A 17,264-nucleotide genomic window follows, 5' to 3' on the forward strand; every position below is an offset into this window, starting at 1 on the left:
CATTAAAAGAAAACATTAAAAAATACACAAGTGAGTTTAATTGTCATATGTAACAATTGCTAACATGTCAAAGATGTATAAGGCAAAAAGAAAATTCTGTCTAAATTAGTAAAAAAGCTATTATTATATGGGCAAGTGCGATATATATGCTCTTCCCAATTGTCTTGTCTTGTAAGAGATTAAAAATCGTTGAAAAAAATAGGCCTGCTTAAACCATTTTACTTAGGTTCTGAATTTGAGGAGTAGCATTCGCTGAGAAGAGGTGGATCTTTTGGCCCCCAAAGCAGAGACTCAAATTTGTCCCTGACAGCATTACAACTCTGACTGCTGTCCGCCTTTGTCCTCTTTTTTTCGTTAAAGGAAGATCCCAGTCTTTTCGTGAGTTTACGGACCTCATTCACAATAGCCTTAACATCCACTTGGTCCTGAGAGGCTTTCCACGTAGCCTCATTAAAGGGAAACGTCAGTATGAAGTCTCCAACACGACAAGGAGGGATGTCTCTGTCCTGAGTCCTGCGGTTCCATGGGATGGTTGGGGATTTGAGTTTATGTATGTGAAGAGAAGGCAACTTGAATATGGAAGATGGTGTATTTCTGTGAGACTGCCTCGTACTGTTAAGCGTTGTGAGTTTTAGGGTATCAGAATCCACCTCAACGTTAATTTCCTCCAGCTTCTGTGGAGCCTTTTCATGTCCACTGGATTTTGAATTGGGGTGAACGGGGCGAGAAGCATACCTGCTGTTATTTCTAGCACAATCATCCACAGAACACAACACAGTGTCCTGAGAACTTGAAGAGGTTGAGATAGACTGATTCCAGCTTCTCTTGCCTGATGGAGTAGCATGCAAAGTTTTGGGTAGCAGAGGCATTTTTGGCTGTAAATACCATTTACCTGATCTTGTATATCTCTTTCTGAGGTCTTCCTTCTGTCTGAAACCATCCATCATCCTGTAATTCATCAGGTCGATTATATCATTGATCAGCCCTTTCTTGACAGTTACATCAGCAGGGCAGTCTAATGAAAGCGCCGGACTGTGGTTGACTTCCAGAAGCCACGGTTTGTAGCTGGAGTCGATGAGGATGTCAAACCCTAACAGTTCCAGACAATTGGGGTTGGAGGGAATGCAAGGAACGGCTGCGAGCAAAGTCAACGTGATGATATTGCTGATCCTGTGCCAAAGGAGAAGTTCGTTTACATCTTGTTTGTGAAGAAAGCTGCGGAATTTGCTCATTGTCCACTTGCATCCTCGGCCAACTCGCTCTTTGTCCATGGCGTAGCACAATCCGAACTTATTGATGCTGGTGTTCGTCAGGTGAGAGTATAGGTTGTCTAAAGAAGCAAGGGTGTACTTTTCAGTCGCGAAACGCACTAGGCCTTCCTGGTGCATGTAAATCACAAGAGGACAGAAGCTCTTTACGCAAACGTAAATGCGGAGATCAAACTTGTAGCCTGAAATGAGAAGCGGGTTGCTGATGTATCTTTGTATGATTACCGAAGAGTCGTAGACCAAGTCCTTGATATCTTTAAACAGAAATATACCTCTTCCTCTCGACAGGTGAACAGGCTTACAAATCCAGTAGCAAGACTTCCCTCCATCAGTGGTGCGATTCTTAGTGTACACCCCTAGAAACTTTGTGTATTCGTTTGGCAGTATGAAAGCCGCAGGGCTGAAGTCATACAAGGCTGTGCCGAAAGCGCTCTTCATTCTTCTCAAATGTCGTGCTAGATAGTCCTTGTGTGTAATGTGGGTCATTTTGAGATGGTGGTTCAGTCTCTGCCAGGGCAGGATGTTTTTGTAGTCTGAGTTTCGGAAGCCAGAGGATCTCCAGTAGAGGTTCCAGTCTCCTTCCTCCTGCTCGTCTTCATCATACTCCTCCCATCCTCGCTCCAGCAGAACCTCACGCACCACCAGCGGAGCTCCCCCATGCAGTCGGAACACCAGAGGAGCAAAACCACGTTCCTTTTCGGCCATAGAGAAGATCCCAGAACCTCCAAGAAATCAGACAATTCTCTGAATTATGGGAAATAGGAGAAATCCAGTAGCTGTATTAATATCAGTAATACTGGCCTTCATTTATAAAACTGTCTTTATGTTGTTTCTACATTAATTTGGGAGATTAACTGTGAAATTATCACATTATAAAATATATAGTTTTAGTTTTCACCGAGTGTAGAGTATATAAATCACTCTTACCTGCCCGAGCTTTGTTGTCTGGGAGATCCTCTACACTCAGAGCTCCTGTCAGACAGGTTGTGGTTGTGGCTCCTTTTGTGTCCTCTGCTCTGGTCATCTTTCGTTGCTAGGAAACCTTTGAATGAAAGCGCGCCATGTGAGCTGCTGACATGCGAGTGTTATGTTGCGCGGTCAGAGCAGGTGACGTCACCATGCGTCAATAAGCGACATCAAATTTTTTTCCAAACTTGGCTAAATATTTTATACACAAGTGTAAATTTAGTAAGAGTAAGCCTTTCTTCAACCTTTTTCTTATACGGTGTATCTGATTTCTGATTCTTCTACTGAAAACTGTGAATCCTTTAATAAGGTAGCCTTCATTATTTTCTTGCTCCCTGGCATATAGGCTAATATATTGTCATTCTGTATTTTTTGTGTTTTATAATAATACTAATAATACAATTTAAAATATATATTTTCCAAACGTATTTTTTTTTGTTTGCATATTAGGCTATTTATCTGTCTAAAAATATGTTTCGAAGGTCTAAATCGAATACACTTTAACTAATAGCTACACTTGTGCTGTGTAAAGATTAGGCTAGTGTATTTTGTAAGCATTTCAAAAATGTCAGTAATTGACAAAATATTAAAATGTTATTATGTAGGCCTAAATGAAATGGGCAACCATATAACACATTTTAAGTGAAGTCGAAACGTAGACCTAATAGCGTTACAGTTTAGGCAAAGTGATGAGCGATTGACGTTATTATTGCTCTCTCTCTCTCTCTCTCTCTCTCTCTCTCTCTCTCTCTCTCTCTCTCCTCAGATCCGACAAAAAGAAAACACTGCCACCTACTGGGGATCAAAATGCACCAATAGAGGCCCGAGAGAGTTTATTTTCAGTGAGAATGCTCATCTACTGGTTACAATGCAAAACAGTGTAGCTGCAATAGTGCGTTGATCTGTAGTAGTATAGGCTACATATATTGTGCATTAGTGTGCAGGCCATGCTATATACCATAAACCATAGCATTAGTTTATATTTACCAAAAGGGAGAAAGCACATTTGAAAACACTGAGTTACATTACAGCCTTCATAGCAGCCGACCGCGTACAGAATTTGATAGTCCTGCTGTTTGTATATTGGGGAATGAATTAACTCCTGTCATGGTAACTACAATTGTAGGTAGAATGTCATGTAAAATAGGCTACTCTCTGCTTAAAGGAATAGCTCACCCAAAAAATAAAAATTATTTCATCATTTACTCGCCCTCAAGTTGTTCCAAACCTGTATGAGTTTCTTTCTTCTGTTATTCTGATTCATTGTTACATTGTTTCACTTCTCATTTTCAGCATTTTGCCTTTAATAAAAGTAATAGCCATTGCTATAATGCATACAAAGTTTGAAACACCATTTGAGCTTCCGGAAGAGTTACATCTGCAAATTATTCTTTTCTTCTTCTTCTTCTTTTTTTAAGTTTCATGATGACTCACACAGACTATCTATATGAGTATCTCAGGAAGAAACACCCTTTAGCCATAACTGATAAAAGCTGTAAAGATTATCTTGTATGAGAATCATGATTTGATGAGAATCAACTTTGATCATTGACTCAGCACAGTGATGCTGGTGTAATTTAATTTAACGTCATGTTTTATGTGGGGGAAAACAGCTTATTTACTCCATATAGACATATATCCCAAAATCAGTAAAAAAAGCCTACTTTATGATAATATTTTCATATGATCTCCTAATCAACCAAATACTTTCCCCCTGGTTTCACAGACAAGACTTAAGCTAGTCTTTGACTAAAATGCATGTTTGAGCTGTTTTAACTGAAAGCAACTTGCACTGACATCTTAAAATATATATCTGTGCCATTGTTTTGTCTCAAGATGCACACCGGTAATGTTTTTTTCTAAGGCACGTTTATAAAAAGCTACTTAAATGTCCTTATTGAACTAAGGTTAAACCAAGCCCTTGAGTGCCAAATGTAACCAGACATGTTCACATTTAACATGAGCATTCTATCTGTTGCACTTAGTGTAAAAATGAGGTAAACAGAATCATAAAAACACAAAAAGAAACGATTTGCCTTTGTACAGTTATAAAGAAGATTTATCAAAATATTTATATGCTACATCAACATTGTACAAACTACTGTAAAAATAATCTCTGAAAGACAACAACAAAAATATCAACCAAAATCTATTTACATTTGTGTCTGGCCAATAATATCTTTATTGTTCAATTATTTGAGGTCAGGCTATTATGCCTGTACTCCTCGTACTCAACGTAAAGGTAAGTTACCATGGTAAGGGCCAGAACAGCCAAAGCAATGTAGATCTTGGTGGACAGGCAGATGAATGTGCTGTAAGCAAAGGCTATGACAAAACCAAGGGACTCCCACATGCGGTAGTTGGCAAATGCTGCTTCTTTGTTCTCAGCAAAGATAATTCCATAAAGTGCTGCAATCAAAAAATACACAGTATAATAAATAACTATAAAATATTTAGAAATTAACAACATAATGTGAACTTGAATACCATAAAATGCAATACAACAAATATAAAACACATTAAACATTTGTGGAAGCATTTTTGAATTAATGTTAAGTAATAATAATAGTAATAATAATAAAGTATTCTTTTTTTTTTTAAATGACGCATGACATATTGACGAATGCGGAAGCGCAGAGGATAGAGCAAAACAAAACACCGGTCACAAATTTTTAAAGAGAAATGTTTACGCTACTCCACTCCTACATCCTACGTCATATACCATCCTACGCCGGAACTAGACTCTCTGGTGCCGGCCGTTTCCGGAAGCTGGTGATGATTACAGTTTATAAAGTTATAATTATGGATATTTTCCTTACAAAAATGCATTTGCTTTGCTTCAGAAGGCCTTTATTAACCCACTGGAGTTGTATGGATTACTTTTATGATGGATGGAAGTGCTTTTTTGGGCTTAAAAAAAAAAGGTACCATTCACTGCCATTCAGAGCCAGGATATTTTTAATATAACTCTGATTGTGTTCAGCTGAAAAAAGAAAGTCATAAACACTAAGGATGGCTTGAGGGTGGAACATAATGGTCATGCACCCTAAAGGAGTATTGCATATTTACCCCTAAAGGTGGTACGAGTTATTATGAGTACATTTTTGGGTGAGCTAACCCTTTAATAATCATAACAATAACTTGACTGTATACAGTAGGTAACTAGGTAGGATGCAGTATGAAGCACTCACCATTGGTTTGTGTTTGCCACACAGCGTCTGCCATGCCCCAGAGGGCCGGAATCATGAAGAACACAGGCAGCTGGTTTGGATGAGGCTCCCAGTACAAAAGACCCACAAAACAGCCCAGGTTTGTCAGTGCAGCTGTGAAAGTGTAGTAAGACAGTATGAGCATCAATTCTAGAGACAATATTTAACCTTAAACCATATGTCAACCTGTTCATGTATTACCCAAACAAAAGAGGGGGATTCTTCCAGTGTATTTAGCCAGTCTCCCAAACGCAAATGAGCACAGGGAGTTGGTAGCAGCGAAACAGATCATCACAAAGCCAACATAATGTATTCCTAACGCACAAGTCACATAGTTCTGCGGGAAAGAGGATCACAAACACATGCTCATATTCCATGAGAATGAATTAGAAATTCCCATTAATTCTGGTGGCATTGTTTCCCAAGCCCCCTTTATTTTTTGACTCTGCCCCAGTCTGTATTTGGTTAGGTACCTTTGTGAATTCGCCAGAGAGGAAACTTTGCTCGAACCCACTGTACATGGTCAATGGGATGAGCAGCAACAATCTGGGATCTTTCAAGAGCTTGAAGGTAGCCAGAAAGGTGCTGCAGAAAGATTCGTTGCCCTTGTTTTTTCGAAATTCTTTGGCCAGACCTTGGTCTATGTTGTCCAAGAACACTGCCACAAAAATCATGGCCAGAACCCCCACACCTGCATAGACCAGGAAACACTAGGTTATTAATGGACCTTCAAAGAATAATGAAAATTAGTTGCCTACACACAGTGCTGAATATTCTAATAGATAATATTAATGAAGTCTTATTTCAACAGCTCACTATACAAGCATACAAAAAAAAAAAGTAATGTCCTACCAATGTAGCAGCCTAGTAGTGTGTTTACTAAGTGTCTTGCTGGACGGGTTGAGTTTCCAATGATGGTGAAATTGTCAAGGCATGTTGCCACACCACAGAACTGCAGGTTCTCCTCGGGGACTTCGACTAGAAACGGATAGACGCTCAGTGCATTTACAGTCACCAAAATACAGAGACGCTGGCAAAGTATTTAATTCAACTGTACCTATGTTAGAGTCCTGGCCAAATATGAGAGATGACATGAGGTTTCCCCATACCCCAGAAGACTGAAAAATGAAGAAAAAAATGCCAAAATATTGGTTTATGAGATCCTGGCCTTTCTTGTTGATTTTCTGGCCACGCATGTTTCCACTAATTGTGAGATAGGTGCATTTTGCAGACCACAGCGGAGAACCTCCCATACCTAGAATGGCAGAAGTGATCATCAGACTTGCCCTGCAGAAACAAAATGATTTCATAGACTTCAGTAATTTGTTATCTTAGGAATTCATTAAAATGGCCAAAAATTATAGTAAAGACATTAATAATGTTACAAAAAAATAGATTTTGAATTGTTATTCATTAAAGTGTATCAATATATGTATCACGGTTTTTACAAAAATCATTCATCATTCAACATTGATAATAATATGAAATGTTTCAGGAGCAGCAAATCATCATATCATAATGATTTCTGAAGGATTATGTGACACTGAAGACTGGAGTAATGATGCTGAAAATTCAGTTTTGATAATAACACGAATAAATGAAAAATAGAAAACAGTTCTTAGTTTTAGTAATATTTTTGTAATTTTTGTAATTTTTTTTTGCAATATTACTGTATACTGTATTTTTGGATCAAATAAATACAGCCTTGGTAAGATACTTTTTTCAAAAACATTAAAAAAATCCTACTAGCCCCAAACTTCTGAACAGTTTAAATATATATATTTTTTTTCATACATTTTGTGCTAGCTTCCATAACCCTTCCATAACAAGTCATATGGACCACTTTTATGATGGTTTTACCCAAATTTTTAATTCTGTCATTATCTACTCACCCTCATGTCGTTCCAAACATGCAAGACTTGTGTTCATCTTCAGAAATCCAATAAAGATGTTATTAATGAAATCTGAGAGCTTTCTGTTCCTCCATTGACAGTTAACTTCCACTTTCAAGCCCCAGAAAGGTATAAAAACATTATTAAAGTAATCCATGTGACCCAAATGGTTTAAACTCAGTTTTATGGAGCGATGTGAGTGCATTGTTTGCGCAAAAAAACATAATTTACCACTTTATTTACAAAATATTAATGTACAACGCACATTCACAAAAGCACCGACACATGCGTGTTGTGCTGACGCGAGAGCAGATGTCGTGTGAACGACATGAGAGTGAGTAATTAATGAAAGAATTTTCATTTTTGGGTGAACTATCCCTTTAAGCTCTGTCTTGTATCTCACACATAATAGTCTTGTCATGTCTGGGATTTGAAACGGTCTCTCACATTTTATCTTAAAACTAAACACTTACATTAAGTATTTGTGTATATTATTCAACAGATCAGCAAGTACAAAAGGTGGAGAAATACACGCACCAGCCTGGCGCAAGGTTTCCAAACGAATATGCCACATAGCAACCCATTGAAATGACGATGGTCCATTTACAGCCCAGATTTTTGATCATTATTGGGGGCAGAAACATTGAGGACAAAATGATGGCTCCATAGATGACGCTGAGCGATATAACGCCCATTCCATCCTCAGCATTGAGACTGCTCTGTAACATACAAACATGCTTCTGTCAATATAAATACATCCACAAATCAATACCAAGATACACAAAGCGATGTCAGAGTTTCTTCAACTGTTCTGTCCCTTTAGATGATTTTAAAGATAAAAAATGCTTTAAATCAATCATAAATTGTTTTCATAAATTATTAATAATTTGTGTAAAATGTACCATAGTTTCACTGTTATGAATTTTATTTCCCATGCACCCAAACTTCCTCTTTAGTAAATGGATGTTGAAAAAAATGAACTATACTTTGCACCTTTTCTACAAATAATCATATTTCAATTATAATTAGGTCTATGAGTACATATTTAAGTAAAAATATGTTGAATTTTATTTATTTTATATATACAGTATAACCTATGCTGTCATCTAACATCATGCTAATTTAGAGCTCAATTTCTATTTGGTTATGAAAATTACACTGACGCTGTACTGCAAGAGTTTGATTATGAGTAATGTCAACAAAAAGATTTTTACATAATTTATTAGACATCATTATCAAACGCAGTCCAAAGCGACATACAAATAAAAAATGCAACACAATCTATGATCTCTGATTTATATTAGTTACCTGTAAACTCTGCAGCCCTCCATATGCTGTGAATAAGAGCAAAAATCCAAAAGAAACCACAAGGACATTTTTGGTGGTTCGGCTCATACATTTTTTCATTTTGAAATCCTGTAAATGCTTCAAGAAGAAGGAATTCCTCCAATGAATGTGCCACGTGTCAAAACGAAACTGATTCTAAACTGAATTGGAATTCACACTGAACTAGTATAGCAAAGGCTGAACATCATCTAGGACAAAGTTCAGTGTAATGCAATCAAAAAGCATACAATACATACAACTTTTTCGTTCTTTAAAAAAAATCCTCACGTTGTTTTACAGAATCTGAACTATGAAGGCAGACATTATTTTTGAGCGCGCACTGCATTCTGGTATAGACCCCTTCAGTTGGTAAACATGTGCTGCGTCCCAGGTCCCAATTCGCCTACTTATACTACGCCCTAAAAGTATGTACTTTTTTTGTGAAGAAAAAGTACATACTTTTGAGTGTGTAGCAAAAGAGTAGGCAAGCTTTGGGCCATACTTAACGGACAGATCTGTCGCGTGCATCTGTCACCGCAAACTGCCCTGTCAATCATCTTGTCACAGTTAAAATCCTCCATTCAATCTAATTTAATTTCCTACCGTTTCGGAGAGAAATGTATTTGCACGTTTATCTGCCAGTCGTGGGTCTTTCATGCGGAGACTCGTGTGCTTGCAATATGAATATAATGATGCATTTAAAAGTTAATGGCTATCTTTACAAAAGTTAACAATGCATCTGCAGATGCAATATAATGTAGACAACATTGAATAAATACATTTTCGTCAGAGGCAGAACGATCGTTCTGGCCGCTTCACTACGTTAGTGTGCATTGTGCAAGTTTTGTTAGCTTGTTTTTTAACAATGACTGTAGAAAATCCGATTTTATCTTAATGTGCAAGGTCACTCACTGTCCAGGTCCGCGATTTTTATTTGCAAAAGTTAATTTTAACGGACATCCCAGATTGGCTGGACACCGGCATACACGCTCATTCAATGGCTGGACGATCTGACTGGATTACCGTTAACGCTAACGTTACCTCCGGTTGAGTGGCCTGACTTCTACACCTACCCGATAGAGAAACCGAAGGTAAAGAGAAACTGAGGGTATATACATATTTAGATGCCTATAACTGTACTAAATGGTCACGTACAAGACTTGTGTGCAGGGACGGACTGGGGCTAAAAAACAGCCCTGGACTTTCTCCCAAATAGGCCCATCATCCGGCCATTCGCCTCTAGCCGTGTGGGACAGACACTAGCCAGGATGTCCTGATACTATGCCACAATACTGTACTGACAGACAGGTATTCACAGCAAGTAACATCTCAAAACCAATGATGATAATTGGGGTTGTGTTTATTAATGAAGCCTCAGCCTTCAAATAAAAACAAAAAATGTACAATGCCATAAAATACAAATAATGAAATGTCACTGGCTACAGTAACCCAAATTACACAAACTTGTAATTATAAAACATATAGTTAGGCTACTGGGGCCGGTTGCACCAGCTGTGCGTAAGTTATAACTTAGCCTAGTTTTGACGTAAATGGACACTAAGTTATGACTTACGCACTTCTAAATATTTTTGCGTTGCACCATTAAACTTAGTTGAAGCGTAACTCTACGTATAAACTAAATATTTACGGCAGCCTCCGATCAGGAGTAACGGTTGGAATAAAATATTAGACAGACTGAACTGCATCAATAAGCTCTTCTTTTACCTGACAGACTTAAATTCTTTAGACATATATGATAATGCTGACATTTACACTCGCTTACATTTTAAGAGAGAGAACATTATGTGAAAAGATTACCTTGATAGCGGCTCTTTAACACGAACCCGTCCTAAACAGCGCGCCGCCGTGCGCATCGGTCCATGTTGTGAATGTCAAATATCAGTCATAATCAATAAACGTAATTTCTTATGCTTTTTGCATCAATATTTATTTATTGATCCTTATTCATTTCATTTAAAATACAGTTTCTGAATGTTATTTACATATAAAAACACTTATGCTATTCATGATCAAGTATCGTATTTAATGGAAACTTATTTTTACCGTTAGTAACGTGAGGCAAAAGAATGAAGGATAAACTGAAATTCACAGCATTTCAACACAACATCTGCTCACGTATTTGAAGGCTGCTATTGGATCATCGAGGCTAAACGTCATATTATGCGACTACGCATTACTTTACGGAGAGCTTACGACCTACTAGCTATGTTCTGCCTTACGAACAAATGGTGCAACGGAATAAAGTTCAGAGTTAGTTACAAACTAGCTAGTAGTTACTAAGCCTCTAGTGTGGACTTTACGTTCCAATTTAAGAAAGAACTTACGAACGACTGGTGCAGCCCTACCCAGGTCTCTTCCTCCCATCCATCCTCCCTGACGCATAGCTACCGGGCCGGCCCAGCTATCGGTAGGCGCCGGCGGTGCCGCGGTAGTTACCTGAGAAAACGTTTTGGAAAAGACGGGCTATGGACCCAACCAACTCTATAGGAGGGGAGGGGAGAACTCCCTCACATGGTACAACCTATGCAGAGGCTGCGCGCTGCGGTGTCAGAATGCGGAACGTGTGTAGCCTAATGTAACTAACGTGACAAATGTGGAAAAAAAAATCCTCGACCGGCCCAAAAGTGAAGCGGCCCACCGGGAATTCTCCCGATTACCCACCCCGGGCCTGTTGACAGCCAACGCTAGGCGCCGCTAGATCGGGAAGCGCGGATTGAGTGAGAGTGAGTGGATCACGTGACATGAAGCAAGCTCGGTCTCTGCCTCAATGTTGATAATTCAAGACAGCATGAGAACTGACTGCGCATGCGCAAACCTACGTAAACTACGTTCTATGGACCAAATAGGCACTGCTAACCTCTGCCTCAATGGCCATGGCCTTGAATTTCCTGCATGAAACAATGGTTTTAGGAGCAAACAATGGCAAAATTAGTATATTATATGTGTATTCCTGAGAATTTTTGTTACAAAAATTAATATTTGGAATAAAATAAATCATAATGTGGTGAATTAATAAAGTTCTTGGAATTAATAAATGTAATGTCAACATTTCCTTTGGTGAGGCACTGCCTACCCTGCCTACCCTGACCGCACGTCCCTGGTTCACACATACATCAGGGCCTCCCCGGCAAACACAGCAAGGACATACATTAATACCCAATACAATAATAAAAGGAAAATGTACTGCTGGCTTTCTTACCCGCTACCGGACGTGGGTTTCGCGTTCAGGGAACTCAACGGCGGCCGCCAAACTTAAACGGGGAAAACCCCAGCAAAATATCCCTCGCGATCGATTCGCACGGTTCGCGCAACAATCTTAAACCCACGTCCCGTCACGGCAGCTTTGGCAAGGAACTCAGCAGCAACAACCAGCAAAACCCCCCCAAACAACCAATACATCATACATTTATAATGTTTCCCTCTAATTACTAATGCCACACAGGTGTTTCTTTTCCCCAGCGCGTCATGAGGAAACACGGTGGACACTCTCAGTATTGCAACTCCCCTTATTTGAGGATGAGCAGCTTACATCCGCCCCCCCTACTGTAAATGTGTCCGCACATTCCTACTCGAATATCTCACATTCTATAACGTTGAGGCAACAGGCCCCTCGTGGCCCGAGTGGACCGTCTGGATGCGGAACATTTGACCGGTAAAGTGTTCAAACAAGAGGGGCTTTCCTCCTGTGGGGTCTGTAATGTTGCTTCCTCAATGTCCACATTACAAACAGTCTCTCCATCCTTCTGTGTGGGTCCCGGCCGACCTGTAAGACAGCCCCCCACCCAAGGATACACACACCAATTACTGTTCATGGGATTAACACCAGAATTAGAATGTAAAACCTCTTTTTCTCTCTCCTCTAAGGGCAAGGACATTTCAAACTTACATGGGCTTAACATATTGCGGTGCAACACTCTCTCGCCACCATCACCCCTCTCCCTCTTAACCACATAAACGGGAATATCAAGATTAGGTTGTGATGTAACTATATATACATTCCGTTCCCATTTATCGTCCAATTTACCCTGCCCCCTGGCTCTCTTATTTAATACCATGACTCTCTGACCCGCCAACAACGGTTCCCCCTTGACCCTACGGTCAAACCCCCTCTTTTGATGAACTTGAGCCTTCTGAACTTGCTTTCTGGCTTGATTATAGGCAGTCGCTAGTTTTTCATGGTGGTGGTGCACCCAGCTGCCAGCGGTGCCTGAGAATTCATTTCCCCGGCCCAGCATCACATCAATGGGCAATTTCGCATGTCGGCCAAACATTAAGAAATAAGGGGTATATCCGATAGAGGGATGGGGTGAATTATTGTACGCCTGTACCAACTCCGCCACATGCTGATCCCAGTTCTCCTTCTGGTCATCCCTTAATGTCCCCAACATACTCAGCAATGTCCGATTAAAACGCTCACATTGTCCATTTCCTGCTGGGTGATAGGGAGTGGTATGCGACTTATGGATGTTGTACAATGAACATAATTCTTTGATGACTTTTGATTCAAAATTGGGGCCTTGGTCGGAGTGCAGTTGATCAAACCCCCCAAAGGGCTGTATAAAGTGTCCCCACAACACTCTGGCGGTTGTCACTGCTGTTTGGTCCAGTGTTGGCACTGCGACTGCATAGCGAGTGAAGTGATCCATCATTACTAAAATATTGCACATTCCACTGCGTGCAGGCTCCAATGACAGAAAGTCCACAGAAACAATCTGGAGAGGGTATTCTGATTGTATAGCAACAAGGGGGGCACTTACTTTATTGGCTGGAGTCTTATGGAGATTGCAGCGGACACATTGGCGGCACCACTCCTCCACTCCTCGCGCCAGACCTGGCCAGAAGAAACGTAGACGGGCCAAGCCCAGAGTCTTTTCCACGCCCAGGTGTCCTGCACGGTCATGCACCCATCCCAGAACTTGATTCTGCAGACACTGAGGTACAATTACTTGTTTCCATTTGTCAAATGTCTTTGGGTCACATACCTCCCTGCACAGCAGTCCTTGATCCACGCAGAGACGGGCCCACTGTCGTAGCAGCACTTGGGTAGGCCGGTCTTCAGCTGCTCGCTCTTTTGGAACGGGCCCTCTTCCTCTGTCCATATAGACACACAGTCGTGACACCACTGGACAACCCCGCTGTGCACTCACCCACTCGGCCAGCAGGCTGGGGCCAACTCGATCTTCATTTATTTCTGCCCCTGCATCCATCTTTTGACCCTCCTCCAGTATGACCTCTTCAACCACTGGAACAAAAGCGTGGACACAGGCATGGACCACTGCAGATGCTACATAGCCACCCTCACCACATGGGGCAATCCCATCCTCTATAGTCCTGGCAGAGGTCTCATTCACAGGCCACCTGGAGAGGGCGTCAGCATTTCCATTTGTCCACCCCGGTCTGTATCGCACCTCAAACTGAAATCCTGCAAGCTGGGCCGCCCATCGCTGTTCCACTGCACCCAGATTTGCCATATTCAGGTGAGCTAGTGGATTGTTTTCTGTGAAAACAGTAAAGGGAGACACAGCAAGATATTCCCGAAACTTTTCCACTATAGCCCATTTCAACGCCAACAGTTCTAGTTTGAAGGAGCTGTAGTTTTTATCATTTCTTTCTGCTGGACGAAGGCTTCTGCTTGCATAGGCGATCACCCTCTCCTTTCCCTCTTGCACCTGTGCCAGCACTGCCCCCAAGCCTGTCTGACTGGCATCAGTGTACAACAGAAATGGCAACTGAAAGTCTGCATAAGCCAGTATGGGTGCTTGTAGGAGATTCTCCTTTAAGTTTTTAAATGCCATGTCCTGTGCCTCTCCCCGTACCCAGCAGTCTTGTTTACCTCTGGCCGGTCGGGTGCGTCGTTTTGATGTCCCCCACATCATAGAGTTCAGGGGTGCTGCAATTTGGGCAAAGTTATTAACAAAACGTCTATAATAACCTGCTAAGCCCAGGAAAGCACGCAGCTGGGTGATATTCTGAGGAGTTGACCAGGTCTCCACTGCTCGCAACTTCTCTGGGTCTGGTGACACCCCTCCTTCTGCAATCACATGTCCTAGATAATGGACTTCATTCTGGAAGAGAAAGCACTTAGTAGGTTTCACTTTCAAGCCAAAGTTCTCCAAGCGACTGTAAACCAAGTCCAGGTGGGCAATGTGGGCCTCAAAAGAAGGGGAGAAGACAATTATATCATCCAAATAGAGCAACAATGTTTCAAAATTTTGGTCACCTAAGCAACTTTCAACCAGTCTCTGTAATGTTCCTGGAGCATTGCACAGCCCCATCGGCATCCGATTAAATTCATATAGCCCCATGGGGGTCACAAAGGCGGTCTTCTCCTTGTCAGCTGGATGCACCCCCACCTGCCAGTACCCATGCGCTAGATCTAATGTTGAAAAAACTCTAGATTTCTTCAATGAAGCCAATGATTCTTCAATTCTGGGGAGGGGGTAAGAATCTTTATGGGTAACACCATTCAATCTCCTGTAGTCTACACAGAAACGAAGGGTGCCGTCCTTCTTTCTGACGAGCACTACAGGCGCTGCCCAGGGGCTATAGTTCTCTCGAATAATATCATTTTCAAGCATATTACTCAAAAGCCCCCTCATTTCCTGATACAATTTTGGTGGAATTCTATTATACCGTTCTCTAATTGGGGCTGCATCGCTTGTTGGTATCACATGCAACACCCTATCAGTGTACCCATAATCCTCATCATGTTCTGAGAAGACCTTTTGATGCTTAGATAATAATTTAGCAATCATCTCTTGTTGTTCAGTACTAAATTGTAGTGGGTCTAAAGGAACAGTCACCGGCCGAAACACCTGTTCTTGTTCTACATCCTGCACCGTATTCTGCCTCACCCCCACTTCTACAGTCTCATCATCCAATGGTCTTAGCACTACATCTCCTTGCTGACTTGGACACAACTCAACATCAAAAATCTGCCCTATTCGACAGCGCTGAAAAAGAGTCACTGGAACTGGAGAAAGATTTAGAATTCGGACCATAACTCTTCCCTTTGAAACTGTGCTCAGTGATCTAGCTACCAACAACTGGCCCGGCAATACATCTTTACAAGGTTCTACTAAGCCCACACAATCCTTCCTGTCAGGTCGTAAACGTGCACATGCTTCTATCACCACCTCTGACTGTGCTGGAATTGTCTTTCGTCTTCCCTGCGGCCAGTAAATTGAACTTATCTGTCCTGACTCGTCACCAAACTTTAACAGATCTTCACAAACCGAAAACATCTGATGCCACACCTTAACCTGCACTTCACCTTCTCCTACACAACTATCCCGAGTCTGTGTCATCAGGAAGTCTCTACACTCCTTAATCACATTCATGCCGATTAGTCCTGGGTACAAAGATCCATTTGAGTCTTTAACAATCAACACTCCCCTTTTTGGTATAACTTTCCCACATATATTCAAGTCCACCTCAATATATCCTATATATGGAATCATTAACCCATTAGCAGCTACCAAATTGAACTTTTGTATTGGTGGGTACACTGTTGGTCCTCTAGTCACAAAATATTTTTTAAAATAGCTTTCGGTTAATGTGGTTACCCGTATCAATCAAACAAGGTGTTTTAACCCCCTGTATCACCACCTCCACAACTGGGCATTGTCCTATTAAATTATCTTTCTTTTCTGATTGGCCACTACCCAATGTACCCACTGATTGGGCCTGTACAGTGGGTTCTAAAAGTTTAAAGGCCCCTGTCCTCCCTCTACAGCCCCACAACGTCTTTCAATATGCCCAGCTTGTTTGCACCGTCTGCAAATAGGTCTTCCCTGCTGGTCAAATTGATCTGAGCTTCTTCGACCCCTCCTTAACTCATACCTAGGTCTTGCATTATCACTACTAGGCAATAAGTGCTGTACTCCTTCACAAACTTCTTTAATCATTCCAGCAACCATTCCCTTTATTTCTCCTTTTAACTGCAAAAAGACTTCTTGTTTAATCTCCTCAACCAATTTTGTTGTATCTGGGGCTGGCTTCAACTGTACTGTTGCAGCTACTGCTTGCCTTACCTCCCCAAACTCCTCTGCTCGTAGAATTGCTTCTTTTTTAACTTCTACAAAAGAGCTATCAGGGGCTCCTCTAACCATACCCCGAAGTTCCCTACGCAATCCTGCATCACAAAGTCCCAAAATAAATTGGTCACGTAAAACATTACCCATAATGGTACCATCACCCCTATTGTAATTTCCAGGCAACAAGGGGAGTGATGTAAGCCTCCACTGCTTTCCAAAGGAGAAGAAAATAAGAAAAGAGTGGGAAGTTGCTTGTGGACGAGTACAACTCCCTAAAGACCCACGGCTGTGTTCCCGTCACTTTAGCCCTGATAAATTTGAGGCATTTAGTCGGCTAAAAGATCGTCTTCCGCGTTATTCTCCTGGGCTGCGTTTCCCAAAAGCATCGTAAGCCTAAGTTGATCGTAAAAACGATCGTACGACTGATCTTAATATTATGGTCTGTTTCCCAAAAGCATCGTAGCTTAAAGCCGAGTTCAGACTGCACGATTTTCAAAGTAGTCGGGTCACTGTTCTTTTCACACTGCGTGACTATCTGGGGTAACA

General features: G+C 41.1%; 2 protein-coding genes across 3 annotated transcripts; both read right to left on the minus strand.

Moving 5' to 3' along the window:
* Positions 1-15: 15 nt before the first annotated feature.
* ttll2 (tubulin tyrosine ligase-like family, member 2) lies at positions 16-4,619 on the minus strand. 2 transcript variants are annotated; one of them, XM_084092102.1, is made up of 3 exons: positions 4,486-4,619; positions 2,196-2,310; positions 16-1,990 (listed from the first exon to the last, which is right to left on the minus strand). In XM_084092102.1, the coding sequence occupies exons 2-3, from the start codon at positions 2,290-2,292 to the stop codon at positions 219-221; spliced, it is 1,869 nt and encodes a 622-aa protein (XP_083948228.1). In that variant the 5' UTR covers positions 2,293-2,310; positions 4,486-4,619; the 3' UTR covers positions 16-218. The 2 variants fall into 2 exon arrangements, with proteins under 2 accessions (XP_083948228.1, XP_083948229.1); XM_084092103.1 differs by lacking the exon at positions 4,486-4,619 and having other exon boundaries at positions 16-2,012; positions 2,196-2,311.
* LOC311069136 (protein unc-93 homolog A-like) lies at positions 3,137-9,090 on the minus strand. Its single transcript, XM_084092104.1, has 8 exons — positions 8,644-9,090; positions 7,873-8,054; positions 6,501-6,730; positions 6,296-6,421; positions 5,917-6,134; positions 5,645-5,780; positions 5,426-5,557; positions 3,137-4,643 (listed from the first exon to the last, which is right to left on the minus strand). The coding sequence occupies exons 1-8, from the start codon at positions 8,740-8,742 to the stop codon at positions 4,423-4,425; spliced, it is 1,344 nt and encodes a 447-aa protein (XP_083948230.1). The 5' UTR covers positions 8,743-9,090; the 3' UTR covers positions 3,137-4,422.
* Between the last annotated feature and the right edge of the window lie 8,174 nt (positions 9,091-17,264).

Source organism: Abramis brama (assembly GCF_963993115.1).
Source record: "Abramis brama genome assembly, chromosome: 18".
Lineage (NCBI taxonomy): Eukaryota > Metazoa > Chordata > Actinopteri > Cypriniformes > Leuciscidae > Abramis > Abramis brama.

Coding starts and splice junctions, on each gene's coding strand:
- LOC311069136 (XM_084092104.1), bottom strand. CDS start 8,742: ATGAAAAAATGTATGAGCCGAACCACCAAAAATGTCCTTGTGGTTTCT. Junction 6,731..7,872: donor GGAAACCTTGCGCCAGGCTG/GTGCGTGTATTT, acceptor TTGTTTCTGCAG/GGCAAGTCTGATGATCACTT. Junction 5,558..5,644: donor AATCCCCCTCTTTTGTTTGG/GTAATACATGAA, acceptor ACACTTTCACAG/CTGCACTGACAAACCTGGGC.
- ttll2 (XM_084092102.1), bottom strand. CDS start 2,292: ATGACCAGAGCAGAGGACACAAAAGGAGCCACAACCACAACCTGTCTG. Junction 1,991..2,195: donor AGACAACAAAGCTCGGGCAG/GTAAGAGTGATT, acceptor GATTTCTTGGAG/GTTCTGGGATCTTCTCTATG.